The sequence below is a fragment of the Erpetoichthys calabaricus genome, chromosome 17 (assembly GCF_900747795.2).
Source record: "Erpetoichthys calabaricus chromosome 17, fErpCal1.3, whole genome shotgun sequence".
Taxonomy (NCBI): Eukaryota; Metazoa; Chordata; class Cladistia; order Polypteriformes; family Polypteridae; genus Erpetoichthys; species Erpetoichthys calabaricus.
In genome coordinates this window covers 48,943,144-48,970,089 of record NC_041410.2, presented here as the reverse complement: position 1 = coordinate 48,970,089, position 26,946 = coordinate 48,943,144, and the positions used below count along the sequence as shown (strand labels likewise).

The window sequence follows — 26,946 nt, the reverse complement described above, 5'->3', positions numbered from 1 at the left end:
TCCTTTATATAGTCCATGACCCGGAAGCGTTTCTCTCTTCTGTCCATGTGATCATGAACACTTCCGGGTCGGATAAAAAGCTCCTTTCTTCAACCCGGAAGCATGTTGTTTCTTCTTGTCATATGATCATGACGCACTTCCGGGTTATAGGGCACGTAAGAGTCCGACTGCCCCCTTACAGCGACTCCTGGTGGTCCCCATGGTACCCAGCAGGGCTGTGCATATAAACTACAAAGTCCATGAGGCCCTGCTGGAATTCAGGGAACGTCCATGTTGTCATGAGAGCTCCACCTGGCGGCTTGGGGGTGAGGACCGGAATATTTAGCCGGCCACCCACCACACACGGATGTAGAAATTCAGTTGCACCCCACCTGTGTGCCTGAGTGATCACTAAAGTGAACTACAGCTCTGCTAACACTTTGGTAAGCTCCGTACTTCTGATCTGATAACAAAGGTGTAAATCAGAGACTCTGCAGAGACTCATTAGATGAAAACATACTTTAAAGGATATTCATTTTAGCTTGTAACCACAAACTGAACTCTGGCTGGATGTGATGAACACAATAAGGCACATATGTGCAGGCAGTGGATCTGAAACTGTAAGTGACCTTGAGCCAATCACCACAGGTTATAATGCTTTTCAAAACCAGGTCCATTTACCTCTTTTCTCTCTTTAAAAGTGAAAGCTCATTATCTCCTCAGCCACCCAAAGGTCACAAACTTCATTTGGCTTGAAAGCTACTCTCTTAGAGCCTTGGAACTGCATACCCCGAACAAGCTCAAAGATCTACTTTTCCAAGCTAATCTCTGTGCCAGTGATTGAGCCCTGTCTGAGAAGACTATGAGGCAGCCTTATTTCAAGAAGAGAGCTTCAGCGCTAACACTCTTGTGCCAGAAATAGTCATGCTTTTTCTCTGTGACACTGCAGAGCAAACAGCAAACAGCCTAACAGCTAACTGAGAAAGGCAGCATCAGAGCACAGAGAAAGGATCATGTAGTAAAAACCAAGAGTAGGGTGACCAGACATCCCGGTTCGAGCAGGACTGTCCTGATTTCAGGCTATGCATCCCAGTTTGAAGTCCCATTTTTGTGCATCGCATCACGTTTTATGCCTAGCATTCCACAACTGAACAAAATGGTCAGTGTGTCTCATTTTTAGGCATCTGAACCACGAAGGTGGACCTTTCCCAAACCCCTAGATTTTTATTTCATGTCCATTTTTGCATAATGCATGATAGTTCATGGAGTAAATGACATTGTTTTCATTTGCATTTTAACAAGGTGCACAAACCCACAATCCCCCCGGCTTCCATTTTATTTCCTTCTAGCACACTCACTGGATTAATGAATTGGGTCCCATTTTAGAACCATGACAATCTGGTCGGCCTAACCAGGAGTGCACTCCAACAAAAGAAGAGTCCTCCACTTGAACCCAGAGCAACACCAGGCAACTCCACACAGCATCGGTGCATCATGGTAAATCATCCTTAAAGCGCTGTTAGCATAAAACTGTTTATCTATGCCAAGATATATTACAAATCCAAATAGCCAGCAAACAGCCAGCCTCTTCTGTGTGTGTAGGACAGACTGCCATTGTACATTGTTCTTGATAGTTCAAAATGGATTCAGGTTCTGAATAAATGACCATAAAAGTAAGGATGAGTTTTTCATGCACGTATGCTCCAAAAACACAGAGAGAGAAAGAGAGAGAGAGCTCCGTATGTGAGGAGAGTAATAAGCCAGCTGCTGTGAACAAATGAATAGCACTTACAGGCAATAGAAACTTCATAACCAGCCAAAGAACATATCCATCTTGAACATAGGAACTGAAAAATCAGAATACATAAATGATGTGCTTTTTTTCATAAGAGAGGCCTTTTCCTATTGGAAACGTTAAACTAAGGTTTTGTAATTTTACGCTTTGTTTAGTTTGTTAGTGTCCTTCGTCTATATATTTACATATATCCATATTCTGCTATCCTTATGTTATAAATAAATGGTATTTTTTATTTCAACAAGCATGTATGGGATATTTATTTAAGTAAGCCTTTGTCTAAATTTTAAACTACAACAGAGAAAAGTGAAAGTGTTAATGTAGACTTTTGCTGATTATATAGCTTGTTCATAAATTTCTGGCTTCCTGGCTGGAAGGTAAAACAGAAATTCTGCACCCCATTACTTGCATTAATTTACCTTCTTTGGGGGTGAATAAGTTAATTCACTCACACTCTCTACATGCATTATGTGTTTGTTGATCTTGCGTCCTATCTCCTCTGTTGATATATAAGCAGCTATCAACTACTATTTCTATAAGCCTTGTGTTTATCAAAAAACTGCAATATTCTGTATGTTAAAACAAACTTCCCTCACTTACAGTACGTTGCTATAAGTCTAATGGCCGGGGACTCCCTTCCACAGAGAAAGCTAAGGAAAATAAACTGGAAGCCTTACCAAATTATTTAGATAATTACTGCAATTGCCAAAGGCAAAACTGATAATTGATCGATTAGCATCAATCCATTTTCTTATAAATCAGTCAACACATTATTCACACACCCAATATTATGTAACCCATTTGTACCCTGCTGGCCCAAAATGTATATTTATTTTCTCAAATAATTGGACAATTTTATTGACGTCGATACATGCCTAATGTAGAATAGTGTGCATTAGAGTAAATAACTGGTTTGTATAAGCTGTGTGACGAAGTACGTCTACCTGCCTGCAAGCGAATAGTAGCTGCAAAAGCGTTGCCTGCCAAATCAGTACCTGCGAATAACCTTTATTTTCATGTTAGGCTGTGAGAAAACAAGCAACAGGTGAACTGTACTAAACATTTAGGTGGGTCAGAGTTATTTATTTTTAATATACGATGCATCATGAAAGTGTATACTTTTCTAGAGCAGTTCTTGCTTGAACGTACGTGTCACGTCTACGAATTATGGGATGACTTTGAGCTGCAGTGCATCAACGGACATACTGTATTAACATTTACGCTAACTTGACAAGGACAGCTCTGGGTCACCACTTAACTAAAACTCACGTATTTGGGTTTTAAGAGAAAAACTGGAGCGCCTGGAAAAAACTAAACCACACGAGCACAGAGAGAACTAGCAGTCTTCACTGACACAGTGGCTAAACCGAGATTGTACGCGTTACCAGGAACGAAACTGATATCAACGAAAAACATTCAACCTCTAGAACTTAGTTGGTCATCTGTTGGCTCACTTCACATCAAATTTATATTTAGGTACCGTTTATGGGAAAAAAATAAACTCCGCGGTCTGAGTCTCAAGAAAAGTCAAAACAAAGGGAAATAGTTAATCAGCAGCAAACATTGGTCACTAATTAAGAAAAGAGTTAGAATGAAAGCTTGCAGCATCAGTAGCTCTCCAGAACTGGAGCTGGAGACCCCTGCTCTAGAGATACAACTCCTGTACCTTAAAATATATGACTGCAATACATTAGTTACCACCATTTCAAGCAATTGGAACATCTTGTATTTGTTTATACAGGACAAATGCTAGAATCTGTACACTTTCTACGTCTCCAGTCATAACTATATATCCACCACGTAATAGAAATTACATGCTGCATAAACTAGCTTTTTCGAGTTCGGTATCAGTTCCTCTCCAATAACCAGTGCGCACGTTCAATTTCAAATAGTCGCGCTTACCGAGATGGAAATGGGCGAGCACAAGATTATTAATTTTAGCATTGTCATCTTTCATTGGTCACCTGGGGAGGGGACCCAAGTAACCACAATGGTGATTAGTCCGTATCTTTCTGCTTTGATTGGTCCTTGGCGTCAATCTCGAGTTGATTGGTTCTTGAGTTAGGCGGGTAACGTATACGTCGGCGCAGGAAGGTGTTTTTGTGCTGCAGTTTTTGGTTGCGTAGAGTCGATTATTAAGGAGTTTTTGTGTCAATACTTTTATTTCTATAGTGGTAAAGATGTTGTAATACATGGTTCGGATGGGAAAATAATAATTGGCTCGCGGTTTCGAAGAAACGCGTGGCTTTGAGGTAAGTTTGGGATTGAATGTATTTTTTTTCATAGCTTAAGTGGTATGCGTAAAATAAATCGGAGAGTGATGAAAATTGTAAAGGAAAAGGGCTTGAGATTATATATTTGAAATACAGTTTACCTTTGTTTGTGAATGATAAATGGGTTTGAGGTTAGTTAACTGGTGGGGAGCATCTGCGTATTAGTTTAATTACGTGATGACGTGCACATGCATGTGCATGCATGCTCGCTCGCTCGCTCGCTCGCTCCCTCCCTCCCTCCATAGTCGTGTGGTTTTTTTCACCAGCCATAGATTGCCTATCAAGTTAATTAAGTTTATCAAATTTTTTGAACGATTGTGTGCATATAATCGAATTTGTCTGAAGTTTCAATTCGAAGTATCACGTACAGTATATGTTTTAGCTTTTATTTAAACGGAGTTCTAAACACTCCTCCTCAGTTAACTAGTGGGGCAGCACTTTGAAACTGTTCATGTGTCGGCAGTTCAGCTCGGGATCCTAAGTAGTTAATGAGGTAATTGGGGTTCGAGAGTGTGCACTAGCATTTAGAAGTTTGGACACACTCCGAAATGTTCATGTTTTTGATAGACCTTCATACCTTAGTTTTACCAAGGTACCACTTAATTGATTTAAAAATACAGCCAATACATTACTAGGCAAATACTGCTCGAAATTAGTCATTTTTAATTTCGTCTGCACTTTTGACTGCAATCATCGTTTTCAGCCACCATTCCTTCCGTGTCCTAACGGTCAACTCCCTTAGGTTACCCTTAATAAATCATGTCTCAATGCTAATTGCTTATTGTGGAACTAGTAGGAAGTGCTTTAGAAAAATTAAAACTTCTTGTTCTGTACATTGTTATTGAGAGGAACTTGTAGTCAAAGTTCAGTTTTGGGCTCACAAATTGGCAAAATAAAACAACTTTCACAAGAAACATGTTAGCCTCTTTTTAGTGGAATGCAGGATACAGTATTTCATCGGGCAGATTGCCAAGAAACTACAGACTTAATACAAAGGTGTCTACTATTGTCTTGACTGTAGAGGGCAAACTGGATTTGACCAGGATAGAGAAAGATGGGGGAAGGCCGAGATGCACAACTGCATAAGAAGGTAAGGAAGATCAGAGTCTGTAGTGTGAGAAACAAATGTCTTCTAGGTACTCCGTTGGCTTACATGCCAAATACCAGGGTCATCTGCAACAGATGAACAGTGACTCCAGAATCCTGACCATAATACACTTTTCCAGTCATGTTTCATCTAATTTCTGTACTTTTTGTTTAAAATTTTCACCTTTTTTTCAGTTTGAAGTACAGATTTTTCTTTGAAACTCTGTCTCTAAGGCCAGTATTCTGGAATTGTCTTTTCTCTGTTGCAAATGACAGCGGCATTTGGAGTGTATTTAAGAAAGAAGTCGACTGAGTATCTGCAAACTGTTAGTTTCTCTAACTACAGAAATTTATGTCCCTCTCCTTTAATGCGGTTACTTATCTGAGCCTTCCCCTCTTTTTTTTTTTTTCTGGCCAGGTTAGTTCCAGTTTGTCCTCTTCTCTCAAGGTAGTACTGTATTGTACATCTTTGTGGGAAGTGTGTAGTTTCTTGGCAGTCTCTCACAATGAGTAACCCTCATTCTGCAAAAACTCAGATTGACATGTTGAGAAAGCCGTTTCATTTTGCCCATTTTTTTAACCTAGAAACTGAACTTTAGGAATGTTAGTACCCTTGCAACAAGAGTAAACTGAGTAACAATTTTCAGTGATGATAATTCAATCAAAAAGATATCGCTAATGAATGGTTTGCATTTAAAATGGCTAAGGATAAGCTAAGGCAATTGACGATTAGAATGCTAAAGGCTTGGCTTCTTCATCATATGTGAGTAAAAGATTGGTAATTTCAAGCAATATTTGCCATTAGAAACAGTAGTTATGTCTTGGCTGTATTTTAAAATCAACTTAATGACATTTTAATTAAATAAGGTATGCATTTCTATCAAAAACATATGAACATTTGTGGCTGCCTCCAAACTTGACTGATAATTTGTTTCCCAGGTTTTTGTTGCGAGTCCCTGCCAATGACATTTTATATTAAAAAAAGACTGCTGTTTATTGCCAATAACTGTGACAAGCTTTATGCTGAAGGTTTTAAATTATTTGTTGTATCGAGCAAATCCTTTTACTTGTTGTACAAACACAAAGAAACTTGACAAATATTTGTATGCCAAGTAAGACTAGTCAATTTTATTAATTTTGTTTTTTGTAACTAAAGCACTGCCTTAAGTGCATAGTTTTTGACAATTACATACTGGGTTAGCCCTATAGCATTACTTTTATTTAATTCTACAGCTTTATTTCGGGTCCTTTTTCAAGTAGCCTTATTTTTCTATGTTAAATGTTGTAGCAGTAGAGGTATTTATCGACCTCTTGAACCCTCAGGTACCACGCCAAACACCAGGTAAAAGTCCAAGACTTATTTATTTTATAATAATTACGTACACAAAGCACCCTCCACTCCACACTACACATACAATAATCAATAATCACTACAAATACCAAGCCTCCTCTCCCAGACACTTCGCCACCCTTCCTCCCAGCTCAGCTCAGTGTCTGGGCTTTCCCAGAGTCCTTTTATACCCCCTGACCCGGAGGTGTTCCTGTCCAACAATCCACAAGTCCTTATTACTTCCGGGTCAGGGTAAAAGTCCTTTTCTTTAACCTGGAAGTACGTCATTTCTACTGTTCATGTGACCAGGACGTACTTCCAGGTTATAGGGCACATAACGGTCTGACAGCCCTCTTACAGCGACTTCCGGTGGCCCCCATGGTATCCAGCAGGCCTGCGCATACAAACTACAAGGTCCATGAGGCCCTGCTGGAATTCGGGGAACCTCCATGCTGTTGGGAGAGCTCCACCTGGTGGCCTGGAGGGGTGGGCCGGAATATTTAGCCGGCCATCCATCACAATGTGTAGCTAGGATTTGATTTTGTTTTTTTGTTTTTTTTAAACAGCCTATGCCTTGTAAAATCATTTATTTCAGTGTTTATATATTTCCATTCACATATTGTTCTGTAGAAGTAATTAAAATATAGAAAAGAAAATGCTAGAGAGCTTTGTGCCCAAATATTAAGTTGCTGCAATTTCGTGAGCTTGGGGAGTAAGCATTGTTGTTAGAAAAACACTGATCACAGCAGTAACCAGACCTTCACAGAGATGCCCATCTATTGCACAGTATCCCATTTATCACACTGGACCAGGTTAGATGGCTCTTGTTAATAAAACCTTATACCTTTTGAGATTTGTGTTTAAAATGCATGTAGAAACAGAGTACAGAGAGTGTGCAAATTTTGAACTTGGTTTCCTGGGGCCTCATGTATAAACGGTGCATACGCACAAAAAATGTTGCGTACTCTCGTTTCCACACTCAAATCGCAATGTGTAAAACCTAAACTTGGCGTAAAGCCACACACATTTTCACACTAGCTCAAACCCTGGCATACGCAAGTTCTCCGCTCGGTTTTGCAAACTGCCAGCACCCAGCGTCAAAACAGTGCTTTTGTTCCAGTGTGGTTTTCCTTTCTTTTTTACATCCACATCCCTGACGCGGCTTTATCATATACATTGAAATTAACCGCATATTGTTTATTAGTTTAAGGCATCTGATTGTAATTAACCTGTAAAAATATAATGGTCCATGGAATAGCCAAACTATTCCAAATACCATAGCTACTTTAGCGTTGTTACTCTTACTGCACCTTCTTGTTCTTCTTTCAGCTGCTTCCATTAGTGGTTGCCTCAGCGGATCATCTTTTTCCATATTACTCTCACTGCACCACTTGAAGTATTTATCTCGCTGTATCTGAGTGTGGAATCACCGCTCTACAGCAGCTGATCGGAAAGAGAATTGATGGTATACAGCATCAAGCACATGCTGCCTCAGCCATGCCGTATATTTGAACTGCTCTCATATGGCAAACACCTCGCAGTTCAGAAACCGTTTCATTCCAAGAACTATAAATGCACTCAATCAGTCCATCAAGTGCTCCTTGTGGAACTGTTTGTACTTATAAGTACAATTACCTCACTGTAAACTTGCGATAGTTATAATATTGCACAACCTGAGCCACTTTATAAAGTGCGTATTTCCATATGATGACGATATCATTTTTAAGATGAAATGCAGCAAGATGTTTATTACATTATACTAGGGATGCACCGATACCGAAACGGGTATCTGGTATCGGCCTCGATACCACATTTTCTAAAGTACTCGTACTCGTTAAAAGTCCCCCGATACTGGGGACCGATACCACGGTCTGAGAAATGTCTATGTTTGAGCGGCGTGTAAGGGGTTAATCACAGGTGCCGAGTGCCCGCCCCCAGGCCCCGGCTGCAGCTCAGAGCGGGGGGAAGGCAAGGTGAGGCGAGACATGTCAGCCGTGTGGAACTATTTCAAAGTGAATGAAGACGACAAAACAAAGGCGGACTGCAAATTGTGCTCAGCGAAATTGTCCAGAGGAGGCTCAAAAGGTAGCGCATTTAACACAAGTAATTTAATCAAGCACCTAAAATCCCAACACGACAACGAGTACAAAGAGTTTACCCACGCTTCTAAACCAACACAACCCATGCTGCAGCAAACTCTTGCAAGACGAGAGAAAATGTCCAGAGACAATCCACGTGCTGTGAAAGTAACACAGGCAATTATCGAGTACATTGCATTGACTGACCAGCCACTCTCGGAGGTAGAAAATGTGGGATTCCTGCGTCTCCTCCATGTTCTGGAGCCCAGATATGATGTCCCAAGCCGCCGCTACATGACTGACACGGAGCTGCCTAAACTACACGACTCCGTGAAAAAACATATCCACAGCCTACTGCAAGCCGCCTCTGCGTTTAGTTTCACCACGGATATTTGGACAAGCAGTGTTAGCCCCGTGTCGCTAATTAGCCTAACCTCCCAGTGGATAGACGAGAGTTTCTTGTTTTTTTGTTAAATTATATGACTAAAGCGGTTACCTGTAAATTTAAATCATGTTTTTATTAAGTACTCGGTATCGGCGAGTACTGAAATGCAAGTACTCGTACTCGTTTTACAAAAAAGTGGTATCGGTGCATCCCTACATTATACAGATAAAATTTTAACATTATTTAAATCTATTTTGTTAAAAATTAAGTGTGAGGACACAGTGTCTCCGCTCTAGTGACGAGCTGGCGCCCATTCAGGGATTGGTTCCTGCCTCGCGCTGTATTCTTGCTGGGACTGGTGCAACACTGGATGGATAGATGGATAAAATAATTAAACATGTACAGGTTCACATTCGATAATCCAGTTCCTTCAGATTTCCGGCATGGATTTTGGAGTGCATTTTCAAATTTACAGCGTTGGCGTGCCACTGTTTTCTGGAGGCGCCATTTTATGTTTTGATGGCGCTGTAGTCGATAATCAGTTGTTGGGTCTGTCTTGCACCTGCTAACAGGCATTCCTGCTCATTCCTTCTCATTTTATCATTTATTTGCTGCTGTATAGCCCCATTATGGATCCGGCAAAGAAAAGAGGTGGCGTAAAACGTAAACATCATGCATTGTTGAACGCAGAGAAAGTGGAAGTGCTAAAAAAAAAACTTGATAGCGGCGTGTATGTGTGAACCATTTGTGAAACATACGGCATTGGCTCTTCAACAGTGTATGATATTTATTTAGTTGGTGAACATTAAAATTTCATTTGCTTTTCATTTAGTGTTTAATTTTTTTTTCATTAAAGGACTGTACAGGTAGTCCTTTTCTGTTTAAATATATACAGCATATATAACCATCCAATATCTGGCATTTTTGAAAATCCGGCACTCCTCTGGTCCAGAGGTTGCCAGATTTTTTAATGTTAACCTGTACTGTGAAGATATTTCAATGTTCCATTAAAGTTTTGATGAATTGGCGTTCTAAGCCTACAGATAGCTTGACATCTATTACAGAGCTGATTGGGTACTTGGAGAAAGAAAAAGGACAGGAACTGGAGGTTAGTACATTTGAAGGAGACAGTACTGCTGCAATAAATTATTTCATCGAAGGTCGTGCACAGCGCAGCAATCATCCTGCAGGAGGCAGGAACAATCTCTGGACGAGGCGCCAGCTTGTCAATATCATTGTGCCACCTTGTTCCCATGTTTAATAATATGCTTTCATTCCTATCATGAAAATAACAAGTATACATCTCGGTATTTAAATTATTCGGAGAGCTCTAATATCACAAATGTAAAGGATTCTGTATCCTGTCGGAGGAAGAAAAAAGACAGTTTAAGAATTGCGTAGTGATTCGCACACACAGAGCACATAGAAGAACAAATACAATACAAAGCATTTAGCGTGCTACTTTAGTTACGACGGTATTTGAGAAACTAGTAAATTTATAATAATAATTAATTTCATTTATATAGCGCTTTTCTCAATACTCCAAGCGCTATCCACACAGGGAGGAACCGGGAAGCGAACCCACAGTCTCCTTACTGCAAAGCAGCAGCACTACAACTGTGCCAATTAAAGATTTTAAGATGAAGTTTATGATGTTCTACTTTAATGACAAAATAAACTACGTGATTAAAGTGGAAATTTCGAGATTAAAGTTCTGTGCTCCCCCCCCCGTACCCTAATAAGCTTCCATGTGACACTCGGACGGTGGGCTACGACTCGCCTTTTCATGGTGACTTTGATATCTGACAGCATCTTTTTTTTATTTTGGCACTGTGCGACTTTGTGAACTTGAACTTTTGAATTTCTCTTGCTTAATAATAGTTCACAGCTTAACATGGAAGAAATTATTGCAAGTTATGACTTTTCACATGGCTTTTACACACATCCAAGTAACAACAGTAATATTTACTTATGCAGTGCACAGTTGTCTGTATGTTTAAAAGTATTCAGTTCACCCACCTGTCTGTCAGTTATCAAATCTGGAAGATAGGTTTCTCTGTGCAAATAAATGACTTGTATAAACAAAGCTCTGCACTTCATCATGACTAATCCAAAAATATACTTATAACGCATTTAGCTGAAAAGTAGTGCCAGCATTCATTTCAAGAAACCGCTGAGTGTCGCAAGAGCAGAGAAGATAGTGCAAGAATTATCAGAATCCTTGCTTGTAACTATGTGTTGAGTGAACTTTTTTTTTTTTTGGGGTTGTATAGACCAGTGGTCCCCAACCTTTTTGACAGCAAGGACCACTTTATTAGATACAAATTTTTCCACGGACGGGGTGGATGGTAGTTTTATACACAATTTACATAACGTTTCTATTATTAAGTTATTAAGCAGTTCGCATACATTTGCAACCCGAGATTTTTCAAAGACATATGCTTTGCATTTGTCATTCCAACAGATTGCACATCACAAACATTAACACTGCTATCTTTTTTCGTGTCTGCCGTTTCAATTGGAAGGTGACAATGAGTTAAAATCCAGTGGATGTTTTTCAAATGTTGACAAGCAATAAGCAAAAGGTATCACTGAAAACCACAGAAAACAAAAACTGCAAAAAAAAAAAAAAACAGTACGAGGAAAGTTCGAAGAAAGAATTTTTTTTTTTTTTTACAATTTTTCAGTTTGGGGATCATTGTGCAAATGTGAACAAGTGAGCTGCGACCACAGATTTAACTGCTCTGTGGATGATTCATTCAGGCATTTCAAGGTCACTTCATTGTAATGAAAGTATCTGCTGAATGTACTTCGTAGTAACAAGATTTCTATAGACTCGTGTTATATGGGGAAGTTGTCAGGACCATAAAAATGCTTTGTTGTAATACTCTCACCTCGGTCTCTCTCTTCAGAACACTTGGCGGGCGGGGCTTTGCAGCAGCGCACAGTCAGAGTAAGCCTCCGCTGCCGGCAGTTCTCTTGCGGCCCGGTAGTGGGCCGCGGACCGAGGGTTGGGGACCCCAGCCATAGACCACTTTATGTGTGCCTAATATGCTGTTTAAAGATCTTTCAGACCATAATATTTCCCTCTATTTAAGCACATTTAAATTGTGTAAGAGAACAGAATTGCCTTGATATGATGTCAAACAGAATCTTAAAATGCATTGCAATTGACTTGTCAGGTTTTGCTATTATGTAGGTGGACAGGTACAATGGGGAGCCATTTGAAGGAGGATTTGCATAGCCTGCCTGACTATGAAAATGAAGAGGATGAAGACTTTCCCCCTCTGTCTCCACACCACTCCCCGGGTCAAAGTGGCGGGGATGTGGATCTCTTTGCCAATGGTATGAATTTTTTTTTTTAATAGATTTCTATAATATACATATTTAAATGTTCTTTTCAGACACTGCCATACACTTGATTTTAATATAACTAATAGTTTAGTGGAATAGCTGGTGCATTCTTACTCCTCTTATCCTCTAGTCAGACCAGACTTCACTGTAACCAGCCACTGATTCCAGCTCTTTCGGGATATTTTCCAAGCATTCCCAAACCATATAAGCAATATAATCCCTCCTGTGTTTTCTGGGTGTCCTACAAAATCTCCATGCAGCAGGATGTGTCCAGAGCAGTTCTGGGTGAGCTGTCCAATGGGAAATTCTTTCAGATTCAGGTTAATGTGGTAATGTTTGCTGATTATAGACTCAATGAGACAAAATTATGATTTTATGCATGTTAAAAGTGTTAGCTTGTCAGTTTTTAAGCCTATTCTGGAGGGCCTGTACAACATTACTTGTAATTACCATCCAATAAACCCATTTGTTAAACTTTACCACTTTTCTTTTATTGATTTTACTGAATTCAAATAACATTCCATACAAATAAGTCAATTTTTACAAAAATAGGTTTGAAACAAATCAACCCCCACCCATGAGGAGGAGAGCAAGGCCAGCAGAGTAAAACTTTTAAGATAGTAAAAAATAAGTAAATATATTAATAAACGAATAAAAGTACATAGAGTAAAAAAGAGGGGAAGAGATTCTGCTTCCTCAATTTAAATGCTTATTCTAAAATGTTACAGATTAGATCCTGCCAGGTTTTGAAAAAGTTTTGCTCAGATCCTATAAGTGAGAATTTGATTTTTTTCACGTTTCAAATAGTATATAACATCAGTTACTTACTGACTTAAAATAGGAGAGTTAGGATTCTTCCAGTTGAGAAAGATAAGTCTACGTGCTAATAGTATAGTAAAGGCAATTACAGCTTGTTTGTCCTTCTCCACTTGAAGTACACCAAACTTCACCACTTACACATACAGTTTGATAATCACTATCTTGTTAATTTGAACTGTGTGATATTTTTAAAACTTCTAAAATCCTGTTTTCTCTGTTATTTAGGGGTACTGAGTAGTGTTTGGTAAGGGGAACAATAAATGTAAACTATTTTAGCACAAGGCAACAACAACAAGTGTGAAAAAAGTGAAGGAGTGCCTTAGGGAGTTTTGAGAAACGAGCCTGTATTGTTCTAGACCAGTGGCTCTCAAACTTCTTTAGAATTTCTTGCGTGGCGGTCCCTTTAAAAATTGTTTGATGGCTTGCGGACCCTTTTTTTTTTTTTTTTTACTAAAAATTAAAAAATCAACATTATTTCAAGAAAATTTGGAGGCGCCAAATACTTTGCACAAGGGTGCTACATACCCACTGCGCGGCACTGCATAGGTACAGGCTGCTGTGAATAAAACATTTTTTTGACAATTATTTATTCAGAAAATATTACGTACATCTTAGTTATTAAATTTAAGTTAAAATTTTAATGGGTTGGATGCATCTGCGTTGCCTTAACCAGTTCTTCTATGTTTGGCTTTGTTTTGGCCAGTGCAACTCTCATATCATTTGTTGCATCTAATCTGTTTCGAGATTTTGTTTTGATAGTAAGTAGTGTGGAAAAAGCCGTCTTGCACTCCTAGGTGGTTCCGAATGGAATCGGCACTCTTAGAGCCATCTTTGCAACATCGGGATAGGACTGTGCCATTTCAATCCAAAAAGCACTACAGCACATTTCACAGAAAACATGTTTTGCACCCCCATCATTTATCAAATCGGTAAACTGTTCTTGAATTAAATTGTCCTCCAAAGGCAGGTCACTAACGGAGAGTAAAAATGGGTTATTGATAAATCGCTGGTATTTTTCAAATTCTCGTAGGTCGGGAAAATAGTGAGAAATTTCTTCGCTAAGAATTGATATGTGCTGTTTCATCACCTCAAGGATATCGTCCTCGACGTTAAGCTCATTTTCATCAATATATGTGTTCAGCTGTGGAAATGGGGCAAAGTTCTTATTCTCTAACTTTCCATGCCATAGTTTGAGCTTCATTTTGAAAGCTGTCAGTTTTTCGTGACAATGGAGCACTGTGATATCTTTTCCTTGCAACGCCAGGTTGATAGAATTCACAGTTTCACATATTTCGACCAAAAATGACAGGGATATAAGAAAACGGACATCGGAGAATTTTGTGTGCATGTCTGGTTTGGCATCTTGCAAAAGTGCTGAATTTCTTCATAGTATGAAAACTCTTTAAAACTTTCCCTTTGGAAAGCCACCTCACGTGTGAGTGCAACAAGAGTGTTTCAAATTCTGAATCGCTTTCTTTGCATAACTCAGAAAACAAACGAGAGTTAAGTGCGTTAGATTTAATGAAGTTTACTGCTGTAATCACTTGAGAACATTTTTCAACTCCTCAGGCATGGTTTTCACCATTAAGGCTTGGCGATGAATAGTACAGTGTGTACCAATAATATCTGGGGATTATTGCTTAACCAAAGTTTGAAACCCAGAACGGCAACCAAGCATTTTTGGAGTGCCGTCAGTACAAACGCCAATGACATGTTCCTATTTGATACCATGCGCCTCAAAGAATCTGTCCACTTTATCAAATATTTCTTTTGCAGTTGTTCTGGTGCTCTTTTGCAGTTGTTCACCACTTAAAAACACAAAAAATGTAAAATATGATGTTTGTTGATTATCTGTATCCACCTTACCTTTATTTGCGTCTAATATATGCAAAAACTGTTAGTGTTTTGATTCTACGAAAGAATTGATAATTTTTGAATATGATAAAAATAAGGGCTGGTTTGCGCTGAGCGATAATGGTGGATAAATAATGCGGTGGCAGCGAATAACGGAACAGCGGATTAGTGGTCGGGTCTAGGTGGTGGGGGTAACGACGGAGCTCAGTCACTTCTCCTCGGATGGTAAAAGTTAATAATTCTAAAAATACAAATAGTATAAATATGCAATCATTTCTCACGGTCCCACCGAACCGCTTTGCGGACCCCAGTTTGAGAACCGCTGTTCTAGACATTCTGCAAGATATCAATTTTTTTTTTAACCAGTGTTTCTACTGTATATTCTAATATTAAGTAGTGTTTTCACAATCAAATAAACACTGTTTTGATAACTGTCTTTTTGCAAATTAATATAAGTGCTTGTCTTGCACCTAGTGCTTCAGGAATAGGCTCCAGTATACTGTGCCTAATGAGTTGGTATAGACTAAAAAATCGATTGACGCATGGACAGATGCCATTTACATCTGTTAATGAAAGAGTGTAGAAATGTGTTTTAATCATTATTTGAAAAGGTAAATTTAACCATCCTTCTCCAAGTTGCCCATTCAGCAGTCTTTAACAGACTTTAAGATAGCAATCAATAAAAGTGGAGATTTGAATCTCTTATATAAATTACTTGCTGTACCCCTAGCATTAGGAGTGTACGATATGTATCGTCCATGGTAGTTGTTTTAGTAATGTGCGAGCTGCAGTCAAGTATGTCACTCAGTGTGCAAAAAACAATCAAAAACATGTTTTGAGAGACTTGGCGTTCCCTGTCTCATGTAACCTAATCGGTTAGCACGGTCAGTGCACCACAAGGTAAGCTAGCATAGCTGCCTAAAACTAAGTGAGTGTACCGCACCAGGGGATGAAAACCTTCGCAGTCTACGTTGTTAGATTTAATTGCAAGGCGTGGTCATTCGTGTGTAGGTGGTTTGGCTTTGAAAAGACTGATGTTACTCAAGACTGCAATCTGCAAGTTATGTTGGAAATTGTTTGCCATTAAAGACTGCTCGACAACTAATTTGTTTCACCATCTGAAATTAAGTATGGAGCCCTCGGTTTGAAAGAATTATTCCATTCGAACAGTTTATTTTTAATTCCAGAAGAAGCATATGTTTGTCAGGCACATTTTATTTACCAAGCCATCTTGGTTGGGGGTCCTTGATTCCAAAGCACTTTTTTTTTTTTTTAATTTTATTTAAAACACTCCCTGATCCCTGTCACCTCACCCCGCTCCATCTGCCCCTTTGGCTGCAGAAGTTGGAGCAGATGATGACACAAGGCAGGGAGCAAAAAAAAAAGTCTCTTTAGCAGCTATTAAAAAATACATAATAATATAGATATTCAGAGAAGATGTTTCTCGGCACACTGCCATTGAAAAAGAGATCAGGAGCTACTTGACTTGATGATATCTGAGTTGGACTGTGATGTAAATCTTGACTGGTGAAAAACACAAGTATATTTTACCCAAATTGGGGAAACTTGGGGAAAAAAGTACATGTGCACCCCTGCCTCAAGCAGCCCCTCTGAGAGGGCATTCAGTACCAGGGGATATGTTGAACATGTGACCAGGCAGCTCTGAAACCAGCTGCTGTGGACAAATTAGTGTTTGTCACACAACTTGACATTTCCATACTAGAATTTTTTTTTTTTTTTTTCCTGATATCGTTGTGCAATGTTGTACAGAACCTGTTTACAAATGCTAGTTTTTTTTCCCTATGCAGTATCTTTGAATTTTTACATATAATACAGTATGTTAGATTTTTGTTCTTGCTTGTATACTGCAAAATTCACCTTTTAAGCAGAGCAGTTTGTTTATCCAGACTAATGTTCATGCCCAGTAGTTCAATTATGATTAGCATTGTATTGCCTTTGAATTCATATCTTGTTTATGTTAAGGGTGTCTGTTTAAAATGGTCTCATTATAATAGTTTTGTTAGTGTTAGTGCAGTTTGTTGTATGAATCCTGTAGACCGCTTTGAAACGGTGAAAGTATGAGTAAACAGTTTGATCTCTGTAATGCTTTGACTGGTGATTTTAATGTTTTTTGTGTTTGTTTTACTTCAGTTTTAAGTAAATAAGACCTGTTTTACTTGACTGTTGTTTCCATTACTGTTGTTAGTAATAACTACAATAAATATCATTAAGACCAAGCTAGATCAAGAAGACTTTTACAAACACGTTTTTAAAGGATCCAGAATATTGTCTAACTATTGTTATCGTCAAAGTACCTGAAAATATCGGAATATATTTTTTTTGCAAATATGCAAACCCTGTACCTAGTATAAAATATGTAATTTTGTGGTTCACTTCCATTTAACACATTGATTGGAGTATAAACCAGTAGCCACCAGGTCTCGGTAAAAAAAAAACAGTAATTTTATGCTGCACGTGTGTTACATTAGGGCTGTCAAATTCAACAGCTGTCTGGCTCCTGAAAAAAGAAAAAGGAAACTGATGGGTTCTGAATATTAAAAAGAAAGTTGATTTAAAATCAAGGCAAAAGGAGCATGCTCCATTAGCAGCAGTACTTGATCACCTTTTAAGATCATGGCTGTAACAAAAACCTGCAGCCACTCTGACCATAAATAATCTGAATTTGACACCCCAATCTAAGTAGGCCTTATTAATGTGGAAATTATTACTTTGTTTTGATTCAGGTGAACAGACTGGGGAGATTTCTAAACTGGATGAAGCTCCAGTTGCTAAGAGAAGAGCTGTGAAGCGACCACAACCAAAATTAGACTCCCAGAGGTAATTTACTTAACAGCAAGAAACGTATATTGAAATCCATTAGTGTTACGAGGCCTGATTTGTTGTGTTGTGTATGAGAACATGTATCACTGTCTTTATTTATTTATATTTATTTAGCTATTGAATATTTATTAAACACATTAAACCATTTAGTCATTTTACATTCCCTTTGCTTTGTATAAAGCAAAAATTATACTTGGAGTCTGATGTTAGCCTATTGGTGTTCAGATCAGATTTTTGAAGCCTAATTTTTAGCACCGTCAGCTTCTGACTAAACAGACTTATGTATATGAGTAGCAATTGAACATATTTCAGTGAGACACAGGCACATAGTGTATTTAGTTTTAGTTTGGAAGCAGGAGCACCTGTATGTGAAAGGTAGATGGGTTTGCATTGCCAAAGAAAAATTGTAAAGGGGGGGAAAACAGCAAAAAGTTGCTTAATTCTAGCAACCTCCCCATCTACAGTGGGTTGTAAAAGTGTGGGCCTCCTTGCTTAAAATGTCTGTTACTGCACATAGTTAAGTGAGCAGATGATGAACTGATCACCAAAAGACATTCGGTTAAAGATGACACATTTCTTTTCTGCATTTTATACAAGATTAGTGTATTTTTTGTTTTATACAATTGTACAGTGAAAAAAGCAAAGGCGCACTGTGCAAAACTTTGGGCACACCAAGATAACTTTTCCCAAGGTTGGTCTCGGACCTTCATTAGCTGTTAGGGCTGTGGCTTTTTCACAGTCATTGTTAGGAAACCCCAGGTAATGCAAATTGTAAAACTGTATAAATTGTCTGACTCCTCAAACCTTGTCTCAACAATCAGCAGCTATGGACTCCTCTAAGCAGCTGTCTAGATTCTCACAAAGCATCACAAGGTTACAAGAAGACAGTAAGGCATGTAGCTGTTTCATCAGTTTGTAATGTTAAGAAATGGCAGTTAATGGGAACATTGGAGGCCAAGGTGAAGTCTGGAAAACCAAGAAAACTTTCTGAAAGAACTGCTCATCAGATTGCTAGAAAGGCAAGTAAGAAAAAAAAACCCTGTTTGACTGCAAAAGACCTTCAGGAACATCTAGCAGACTCTGGAGTGGAGGTGCACTGTTCTACTGTGTAGCAACTCCTAAACAAATATGACCTTCGTGGTGGAGTCAGCAGAAGAAAACCTTTCCTGCATCCTAGCCACAAACTGCACTGCCTTAGGTTTGCAAATGAACATCTAAACAAGCCTGATGAATTTTGGAAGCAAGTCCTTTGGACTGATGTAATCAAAATAGAACTTTTTGGACACTGTGTGCAAAGGTATGTTTGGAGGAAAAAGATGCAGAATTCGAGGAATAGCACACCTCTCCAACTATCAAGCATGACTGCTGGATCGATCAGGCTTTGGGCATTGTGCTACAGCCAGTGGCACTGGGAACATTTCATTGGTAGAGGGAAAAATAGATTCAAATAAATAGCAGCAAATTCTGGAAGCAAACATCACACCATCTGTAAAAAGTTGAAGTCAAAAAGAGGATGAGTCCTACAACAAGATAATGATGTGAAACACACCTCAAAATCTACAATGGAATACCTCAAGAGGCGCAAGTTGGTGATTTTGCCATGGCCTTCACAGTTCCCTGACCTAAACATCATTGAATATCTGTGGGTAGATCGATCGAGCAGTGCTTGCAAAACAGCCCAAAAAACTTGCAGAATTAGAAGCCTTTTGCAAGGACAAATGGGTGAAAATACCCCAAGTAAGAACTGAAAGACTCTTAGCTGGCTATAAAATGTATTCACAAGCTGTGATACTTGCCAAGGGGGTCTTACTAAGCAGAGGGAGCCCAAAGGCTTGCATGCCACTGTAAATCTGAGTGAAACGACATTTAAAAGACCAATCTCGATTCAAGTTCAAAATGTAATTAACTTATGAAATGTTTCTGTGCAGGCTAATTTCTGAAAGAGGTCTTCCTCTACTTCGAACTCTGTTTGATAATGTCAAATTCAAGGGCAAAGGCAACGAGGTAAGAACTGAAATTTAACTTTATGGTTAGCATTTCTGAAAGAGGGTTGGCCTCAGTGAGCAGAATGCAAAATAGCCATAACATTAAGTTTTGTCACTAAGTAATTGAGTGGATATTTTATTCTTTGTTTAAATGTATGCATTTTCTTCTTCTAAAAGAAAAAAACACCGTAATATTTTTGGAAACCAATTCCTTGACTTTTCTGTGCAAAAAAAAAAAAAATCCAATTCAAATTGGGTGCATGTGGTGTGGTGTAGTGAGATTAATGATTAAGACATATTTCTTATGTGTGATTCTAATCACTTTTTGCTTATCTAAAAATGCAGCTAATATACCCCATTAATAATATTTGGAAGCTTGGATTTGCAATATAGCTGAATTAATTTTTGTCATTGTTGAAAATCATGAAATATATTTATTTGAAAATGTCGACAATAAAAAAAAAAAAAGTCAACCTTTGTTAATGAAAGTGATGCGTATTTTGAAATGATCTTTGGACTAGACGTCTGTGTGGGACTTTTTTAAATCCACTCCAGCCCGTGCTTTAAATGGACTTGCTCTCGTCATTTCACTTCCATTTTGAAGACGAAATAGTTTTGGCTCACTTAAATAAGTGTCAGTAGATTTATTGTGCATTTTTTGGTGTACGATTTTCATTTATTTTTTTAATCATCCATTTTGCGTTTTGCTTTCAGGCTGAAGACTTAAAGCTGCTGATGCAGCATATGGAGCACTGGGCACACCGCCTCTACCCAAAGCTGCAGTTTGAAGATTTTATTAATAAACTTGAAGTTCTGGGAAACAAAAAAGAGGTACAGGTAAGAAGGTAGGGGTGAGCATGGCTTTTTACACTCTGCTATGAAGTTAAACCGTATGCAGACTAATGCATCTCACTTATCTTGTATTGCACCTACACTGCAGTAGCCTAAATAGAAGGGTTGTTTGCTTTCAGTGTGTGAATAGCAGCTTCAATCAAAAAGGCATGTAACGTAGAGCTGGGAAATGTACATATTCAGTTAGAGCTACTGTACAGAGCAGGGGTGGGCAGAGTCATTCCTGGAGGGCCGCAGTGGCTGCAGGTTTTTGTTCTAACCCAATTGCTTAATAAGAAGCACTTATTGCTCAAGTAACACTATTGCTTCACTTTAGTTGTCTCTCTCGTTAAGATTTTGAACTGTTATTGCTTATTTTAGTCTTAAACAGCTGTATTCTTGGTTTTTAATTGCTCCTTATTAGCAATAAGATGCTAATGACAAAAGAAACCAGCATTTCTCCATTTAACTTGTTTTCATTTACACCTGTGTGTATTTATCGTGCACTATTTGGTTTAATTAAATACTTGGAAAGAAAGTGAAGAGACAAAAGTGAAACACTGAAAATTACTCATCTGTTTTAGACTTCAGATCATATGGATGATATCCTTAGAAAGGAAAAAAAAATGTAGGATATGAGAATGACCTGACATGGCAGAGTTAAAACACTAACAAGCTGTGAAATTGAATAATTGACAAGGATTGTTTTCTGATTAAGCAACTGGGTTTGAACAAAAACCCGCAGCCACTGTGGCCCTCCAGGAATGACTTTGCCCACCCCTGGTATAGAGAGAGAAACCTAACCACTGTGCAAAATAAATGCATTTATGAACCCACCATGGGAAGTGAACTCCTGAACAAAAAGAAAAGCAGCTGCCGCTAACCAGTTTTCAGTTACATTTTGCTCTTTTAGTTTGTGATTAAGAAAATAACCTAAATAAGTTGGTGATATGATTGTTTGATCTTTTGAGAAAAGTATTCTGCAGTCTTAATCTTGCTATGTTCACCCTTCGTGTTCAAGGCCGCATTACCAGGAAATCCTACCATTTAGTGTGACACTGAGTTAAGTATGACCACATTGTACTTCAGTCCCAATTAGGACAGATGCCATATACAGTATGTTGTAGATTTGACATCTTTTGTAAAAATGTGTATTTGTTTGTGTCCATAAGTCTGTATGATGTGTGCAGGTATTAACCAGTGTATGAATGGAGTTGTTTAGCTCTGCTCATGAGTTGGTTTCATTTTTCTGCAAACTGCCTTAGTTTGCAGCCTGTCTCGATCCGCTGCTGGTACGCAGCTCAAGGGCACATTGCAGTCGCGCCGTACCCGACTGATTAGTGCATAGTTATGGCATCAAGACTAAGACGAGAACATCTTGGTATGATCCCATGCTGAATGACCCATGCGTGACCTGTACTAGCAGCAAGTGCTTTTGGGACGAGTTTACAGTGAATGTACAGTGGTATTCTGATACAAACCCATTTTTATGAGCCTAGATTTCCCAAATTATTTTTAATTTTTGTTAGTCTGTAAATAATAATATGCTATTACCTTTTACTAAAATATTGTAATACAGTGGAACCTCGGTTTGCGAGCATAATTCGTTCCGGAAACGTGCTCGCAGTTCAAAGCACTCGTATATCAAAGTGAATTTCCCCATAAGAAATAATGGAAACTCAGATGATTCGTTCCACAACCCAAACTTATTCATATAAAAATGATTAATACAAAACAAAGTAAAAATACATAAAACAAATTAACCTGCCCTTAACCTTTGAAAAGAATCATGGCTGGTGTGAGTGAGTTTCTAAATTTTTGTGGGATTCCACCCAATGGGACGACACGTGGAAGAGCGTCCCAAAGCAATCGCAGTCTCCCAGTGCTGTGGCAGTTCGCCGTAACAGCGAATCTGAAAAGATTGCGGACATGCTATACGCGCCTGCCGGCGATGGGTGATACAAGGAACATTATACATGCACAGGGCACAGTACTACTTGGCCACAACCCTGTCTGACTGCTGTGTCTGTGTATAGGAATGTGGCAGATACCGCTACAATAAATAAATGCGCTGTTGCTGTTTCAAGCAGAGTAAAGCTGGTGTCGCTAAAGTACTGAGATTTGGCTTTGTGTTTTGGGGTGCAAGACAGGGACTCACCTGTCACAGCACACACACACACACACACACACACACACACACACACAGTTACAATGCTGTAGTAAGCAGTATACGCTTGTATGGATGTTGACTACAGTAATCCCTCCTCCATCGCGGGGGTTGCGTTCCAGAGCCACCCGCGAAATAAGAAAATCCGCGAAGTAGAAACCATATGTTTATATGGTTATTTTTATATTGTCATGCTTGGGTCACAGATTTGCGCAGAAACACAGGAGGTTGTAGAGAGACAGGAACGTTATTCAAACACTGCAAACAAACATTTGTCTCTTTTTCAAAAGTTTAAACTGTGCTCCATGACAAGACAGAGATGACAGTTCTGTCTCACAATTAAAAGAATGCAAACATATCTTCCTCTTCAAAGGAGTGTGCGTCAGGAGCAGAGACTGTCATAAAGACAGACAAAGCAAACAAATCAATAGGGCTGTTTGGCTTTTAAGTATGCGAAGCACCGCGGCACAAAGCTGTTGAAGGCGGCAGCTCACACCTCCTCCGTCAGGAGCAGAGAAAGAAGAGAGAGAGAGACAGAGTTTGTTTTTCAATCAAAAATCAATACGTGCCCTTCGAGCTTTTAAGTATGCGAAGCACCGTGCAGCATGTCGCTTCAGGAAGCAGCTGCACAGAAGGTAGCAACGTGAAGATAATCTTTCAGCATTTTTAGACGAGCGTCCGTATCGTCTAGGTGTGCGAACAGCCCCCCTGCTCACACCCCCTACGTCAGGATCAGAGAAAGTCAGCGCAAGAGAGAGAGAGAGAAAAGTAAGTTGGGTAGCTTCTCAGCCATCTGCCAATAGCGTCCCTTGTATGAAATCAACTGGGCAAACCAACTGAGAAAGCATGTACCAGAAATTAAAAGACCCATTGTCCTCAGAAATCCGCGAACCAGCAAAAAATCCGCGATAGAGTGAAGCCGTGAAAGGCGAAGCGCGATATAGCGAGGGATCACTGTATATGAGTGAGGCACGCCAACTCACACGGAGGAGATGATTGCCCACAATCCCGCAGTGAGAGAGAACAACCATCAGCTCAGTTGTGATCACATGACACTCGGCAGACAAAGCGTATACATACTACTCGTATTGCAAGACCTCGCTTGTTTATCAAGTCAAAATTTATTAATTTTAGCTCGTCTTACAAAACACTCGTAAACGAAGTTACTCGCAAACTGAGGTTCCACTGTATTTGATTTTGGATATGAATCTGCTGTGCTGTATGAGCATGCTGGCCAATGACATTTATAATATTAAAAATAACTAGCACAGATCTCACTAATATTATTTATTTCAGCAATCACTTTCTGCTGCTTTCATAATAATTTGAGTGATGGTACTGGAAAGTATTTCTGCTGAACTTTTACCTTTTCTATTTTTCCAGACTTGTCTCAAACGAATCAGAATGGACATGCCTCTGACACATGAAGATTTCATTACAAAACCTGGTGTGTACCTGAGAAGGCTCCTGCTGCTTCAGGGGGTATCTGTGTGCTTGTTGAGGTGCTTCTGTGGTTGGTCTTCATATGACAGCTTCCTAAGTGATGTGGAGCTGCCTTTAACCGCCACAGACATTAAAGTTGGTTCTTGCCGACAGGGTCTGTCAAGGTTTCAGGCTGCCTGTGCGATGGGACCATACATTTGTAGTACCCTTGAAGTATATTCACCTGGTCAAGTAGGAAGTTCTATTAATTGAATTGCATGTTGAGTAAAGCTGATGGGTCCCCCCAAATAAACAAACACAAAACCAAAAAGACCTGCTGATATGAGAGGGGGTTTATTGCATGGACCCAAATAAAACCAGGCTTGGAAAAGCATGAAGAGTGGGTTGGTGTCATGTTTGCCCTTACTGTAGCCCACCTGCTCTTCAACAGAAAAGCACAAAGAGCATGAGAGGTGCAACATCTTCCATCCAGAGTTCATCACCTATGTTTTCATGTTTCTAATCTCCACAGACGAGGATGCACCAAATGCTAGCCAGTTACCTGAAGAGCCAGATCCTTTCCTTACCTCGACTCCCATGACGGCACCAGTCCACTCTACTCCCATGGGAAGCAGCACACTGACGGATGAGCAGCGCCAAAGAATTGAGCACAATAAACAGCTAGCAATGGAGCGGAGACTGCTCAGGCTACAGCAGGCAGCCTCAACTCAGGACCAGAGTGGTACGTTTCATTTTCATATATTAACCAAATGTGTTGATTTTGTAAGTAACCTTAAGCATTTTAGCCTCTTCTTGATAAACATAACATTTATAACTGTAGCTTTTAATTATGACAAGAATTTTATTTATTTTATGATGCATTATGGATAACCATTTTAAAGCGATTTGATTTCATGGTGACTGAACAATACCCCAGGGGTTTGTATCCCAGGTCTTCTCCATGTGGAGTTTGCATGTTCTCTCCGTGTTTCCTCCCACAATCTAAAGCCATGCAAAGTCGGAGGGTTGGCAACACCAAATGGGCCTGTGTTTTCACCCTGTGATTGACAGGGTAGACTGGTGCACTCCCTAGGAACCAGTTCAGGACTAAGCAGGTTAAACAAATTAATACCAAGACTAACACTTAAATATTTAACAAGGCTTCTATAGAGCTGGTTATGCTGGAGTTTAGTGGCTTTAATTGTAAAGTCCCAAAGAGCAGCAGCTTGGTAATATTTAAAAATGACAATTGTACTGTCAGGAAAGACTAACAAGCTGACGTGGGGTCAGTGGATGACTTGTCAACGTACCGTTTTATTTAGCTGATGGTGCTCTCCAAAGCAGTATGGTAACCAGAGCTGCAGTTTTATTTGTCTGTAAATGGAAAAGTGTCTTGCATGTCCCACCCCCACTATCGACTTGTGCTTGATAAATAAAATAAAATGCTTTTAGTATCTGATGCTCTTAGCTGACCTGCTGAAGGTAAACAAAGCTGGGAATGTGTGAAGTGCTGCTTTCCTGGCTGTGAGTTATTACTGTTTTGATAGTTTGCAGTTATCTCGGCCACGCTTAGTTCAGTCCTTGCACTTGAAATACAAAAGATTTTACAACTTTGATTTTTGTGAATTCCAAAAAAAAAAAAAAAGCCACACACACGCGATGGAGGCTTAGGGTTCCTGTGTGGTGCTGCTGTTGATTTAGTCCTATGGCTATTAATGGATGTCATGTTCTTTTACTGAATTTCTGCTCCAGCTCTTAAATGTTGGTCACCTTTCCAGGTTCCACCCTAGAAACAGCCCAAGACTTCCCAGAAGACAGAGACGCTGAGAGTGATGAAGAGGTGGGGACCCCGAGTATGGAACATGCAGTCCCTCTGGCAGAGGAGCACGTAAGCAAAAGAGAACCTGAACGAAGTGAGGGGGTGGCATGGCTGGAGGAGCCAGAGGATGGCCACATTTAACTTTTGGTTTTCACAGTCCAACAATAATGACTTCTTACATTTACAATGTATGGTTCTGTTTTAATGAAAAACTGCAATATTTTCTGAAACTTTATTAATTTTTTTAAAAATATTAAAAATTTAACTTTATACAAAAAAGCAGCAGAGTAATCTTTTGTTTCAAGTCCCATGTACTGCCGGTTGCAGGCTGGGGTCCTTCGTCATACCATTCACATCGAGCAGCGCTAGTTCACGGATGTGTTCCAGAAGACAGTACAGGCTGTCCGGCCCCGACTGGCAGTAGTCGTCGTTTCTCTGGGTCGGGTCCGCCATTGTGACTTTGTCCGTGTTCTGGACTGCAGCTGCAGACTGGATCACTTCTTTTACAAAGTCCATTTTGGCTGATTGACTACACTCGCCATCTTGAAACTGGTGCTGAGACATATGTGGCTTGTTTTTGAGGATTTCCATCCTAATTCTGTCTGCATGAGAGCGGGATGGCTGGGTCAAAATCTTCACCTTTTATATAAAGAGAGAAGAAAATAAGGATTAAAATCCTACATTTTAAAATTATTAAATAAACCAGTGTGTCCCTTAAATGTTAAGTGGTAGTGTGACTTGTTACTCAGGATGACGACAATAAGGAATACAAAGAGTAAAGTCTCTGCCTGCAGCACATGCTGTTGTGGTAAATTAGGAGAACCTCGACGGACCACCAGCTCTTCACACACAAGTGCTTACAAGCAAAGTACTCCATGAGTGGAAGAGCAGATCGGAGGTTATGGGATCCTGAGAACACACACACTTG

At 39.4% G+C, this 26,946-nt stretch overlaps 2 protein-coding genes and 1 non-coding gene across 3 annotated transcripts in view; 2 read left to right on the top strand and 1 right to left on the bottom strand.

The window, feature by feature from the left end:
- The first annotated feature begins 3,836 nt into the window (after positions 1–3,836).
- Positions 3,837–26,257, top strand: tipin (timeless interacting protein). Its single transcript, XM_028823846.2, has 8 exons — positions 3,837–4,026; positions 12,126–12,271; positions 17,698–17,791; positions 19,723–19,798; positions 20,494–20,616; positions 24,161–24,224; positions 24,732–24,941; positions 25,978–26,257. The coding sequence occupies exons 2-8, from the start codon at positions 12,139–12,141 to the stop codon at positions 26,157–26,159; spliced, it is 882 nt and encodes a 293-aa protein (XP_028679679.1). The 5' UTR covers positions 3,837–4,026; positions 12,126–12,138; the 3' UTR covers positions 26,160–26,257.
- On the top strand, positions 24,288–24,418 carry LOC114668274 (small Cajal body-specific RNA 14). The gene has a single exon (XR_003718864.1). It is a non-coding gene; the product is annotated as a small Cajal body-specific RNA 14 (non-coding RNA).
- A 28-nt stretch (positions 26,258–26,285) lies between the features above and the next one.
- dis3l (DIS3 like exosome 3'-5' exoribonuclease) overlaps positions 26,286–26,946 on the bottom strand; it is a 111,138-nt gene continuing 110,477 nt past the window's right edge. The window contains exon 17 of the mRNA XM_028823845.2: positions 26,286–26,657. Within this exon, the coding sequence (XP_028679678.1) occupies positions 26,319–26,657 (339 nt within the window). The 3' untranslated portion in view covers positions 26,286–26,318. The remainder of the gene's footprint in view (positions 26,658–26,946) is intronic.

What these genes read in the sequence shown, in the direction of transcription:
- tipin (XM_028823846.2), top strand. Translation starts at nt 12,139, where the DNA reads ATGGGGAGCCATTTGAAGGAGGATTTGCATAGCCTGCCTGACTATGAA. An exon ending in TCAAGGGCAAAGGCAACGAG is followed by an intron (nt 19,799 to 20,493) that starts GTAAGAACTGAA and finishes TTTTGCTTTCAG; the next exon opens with GCTGAAGACTTAAAGCTGCT. An exon ending in CTCAACTCAGGACCAGAGTG is followed by an intron (nt 24,942 to 25,977) that starts GTACGTTTCATT and finishes TCACCTTTCCAG; the next exon opens with GTTCCACCCTAGAAACAGCC.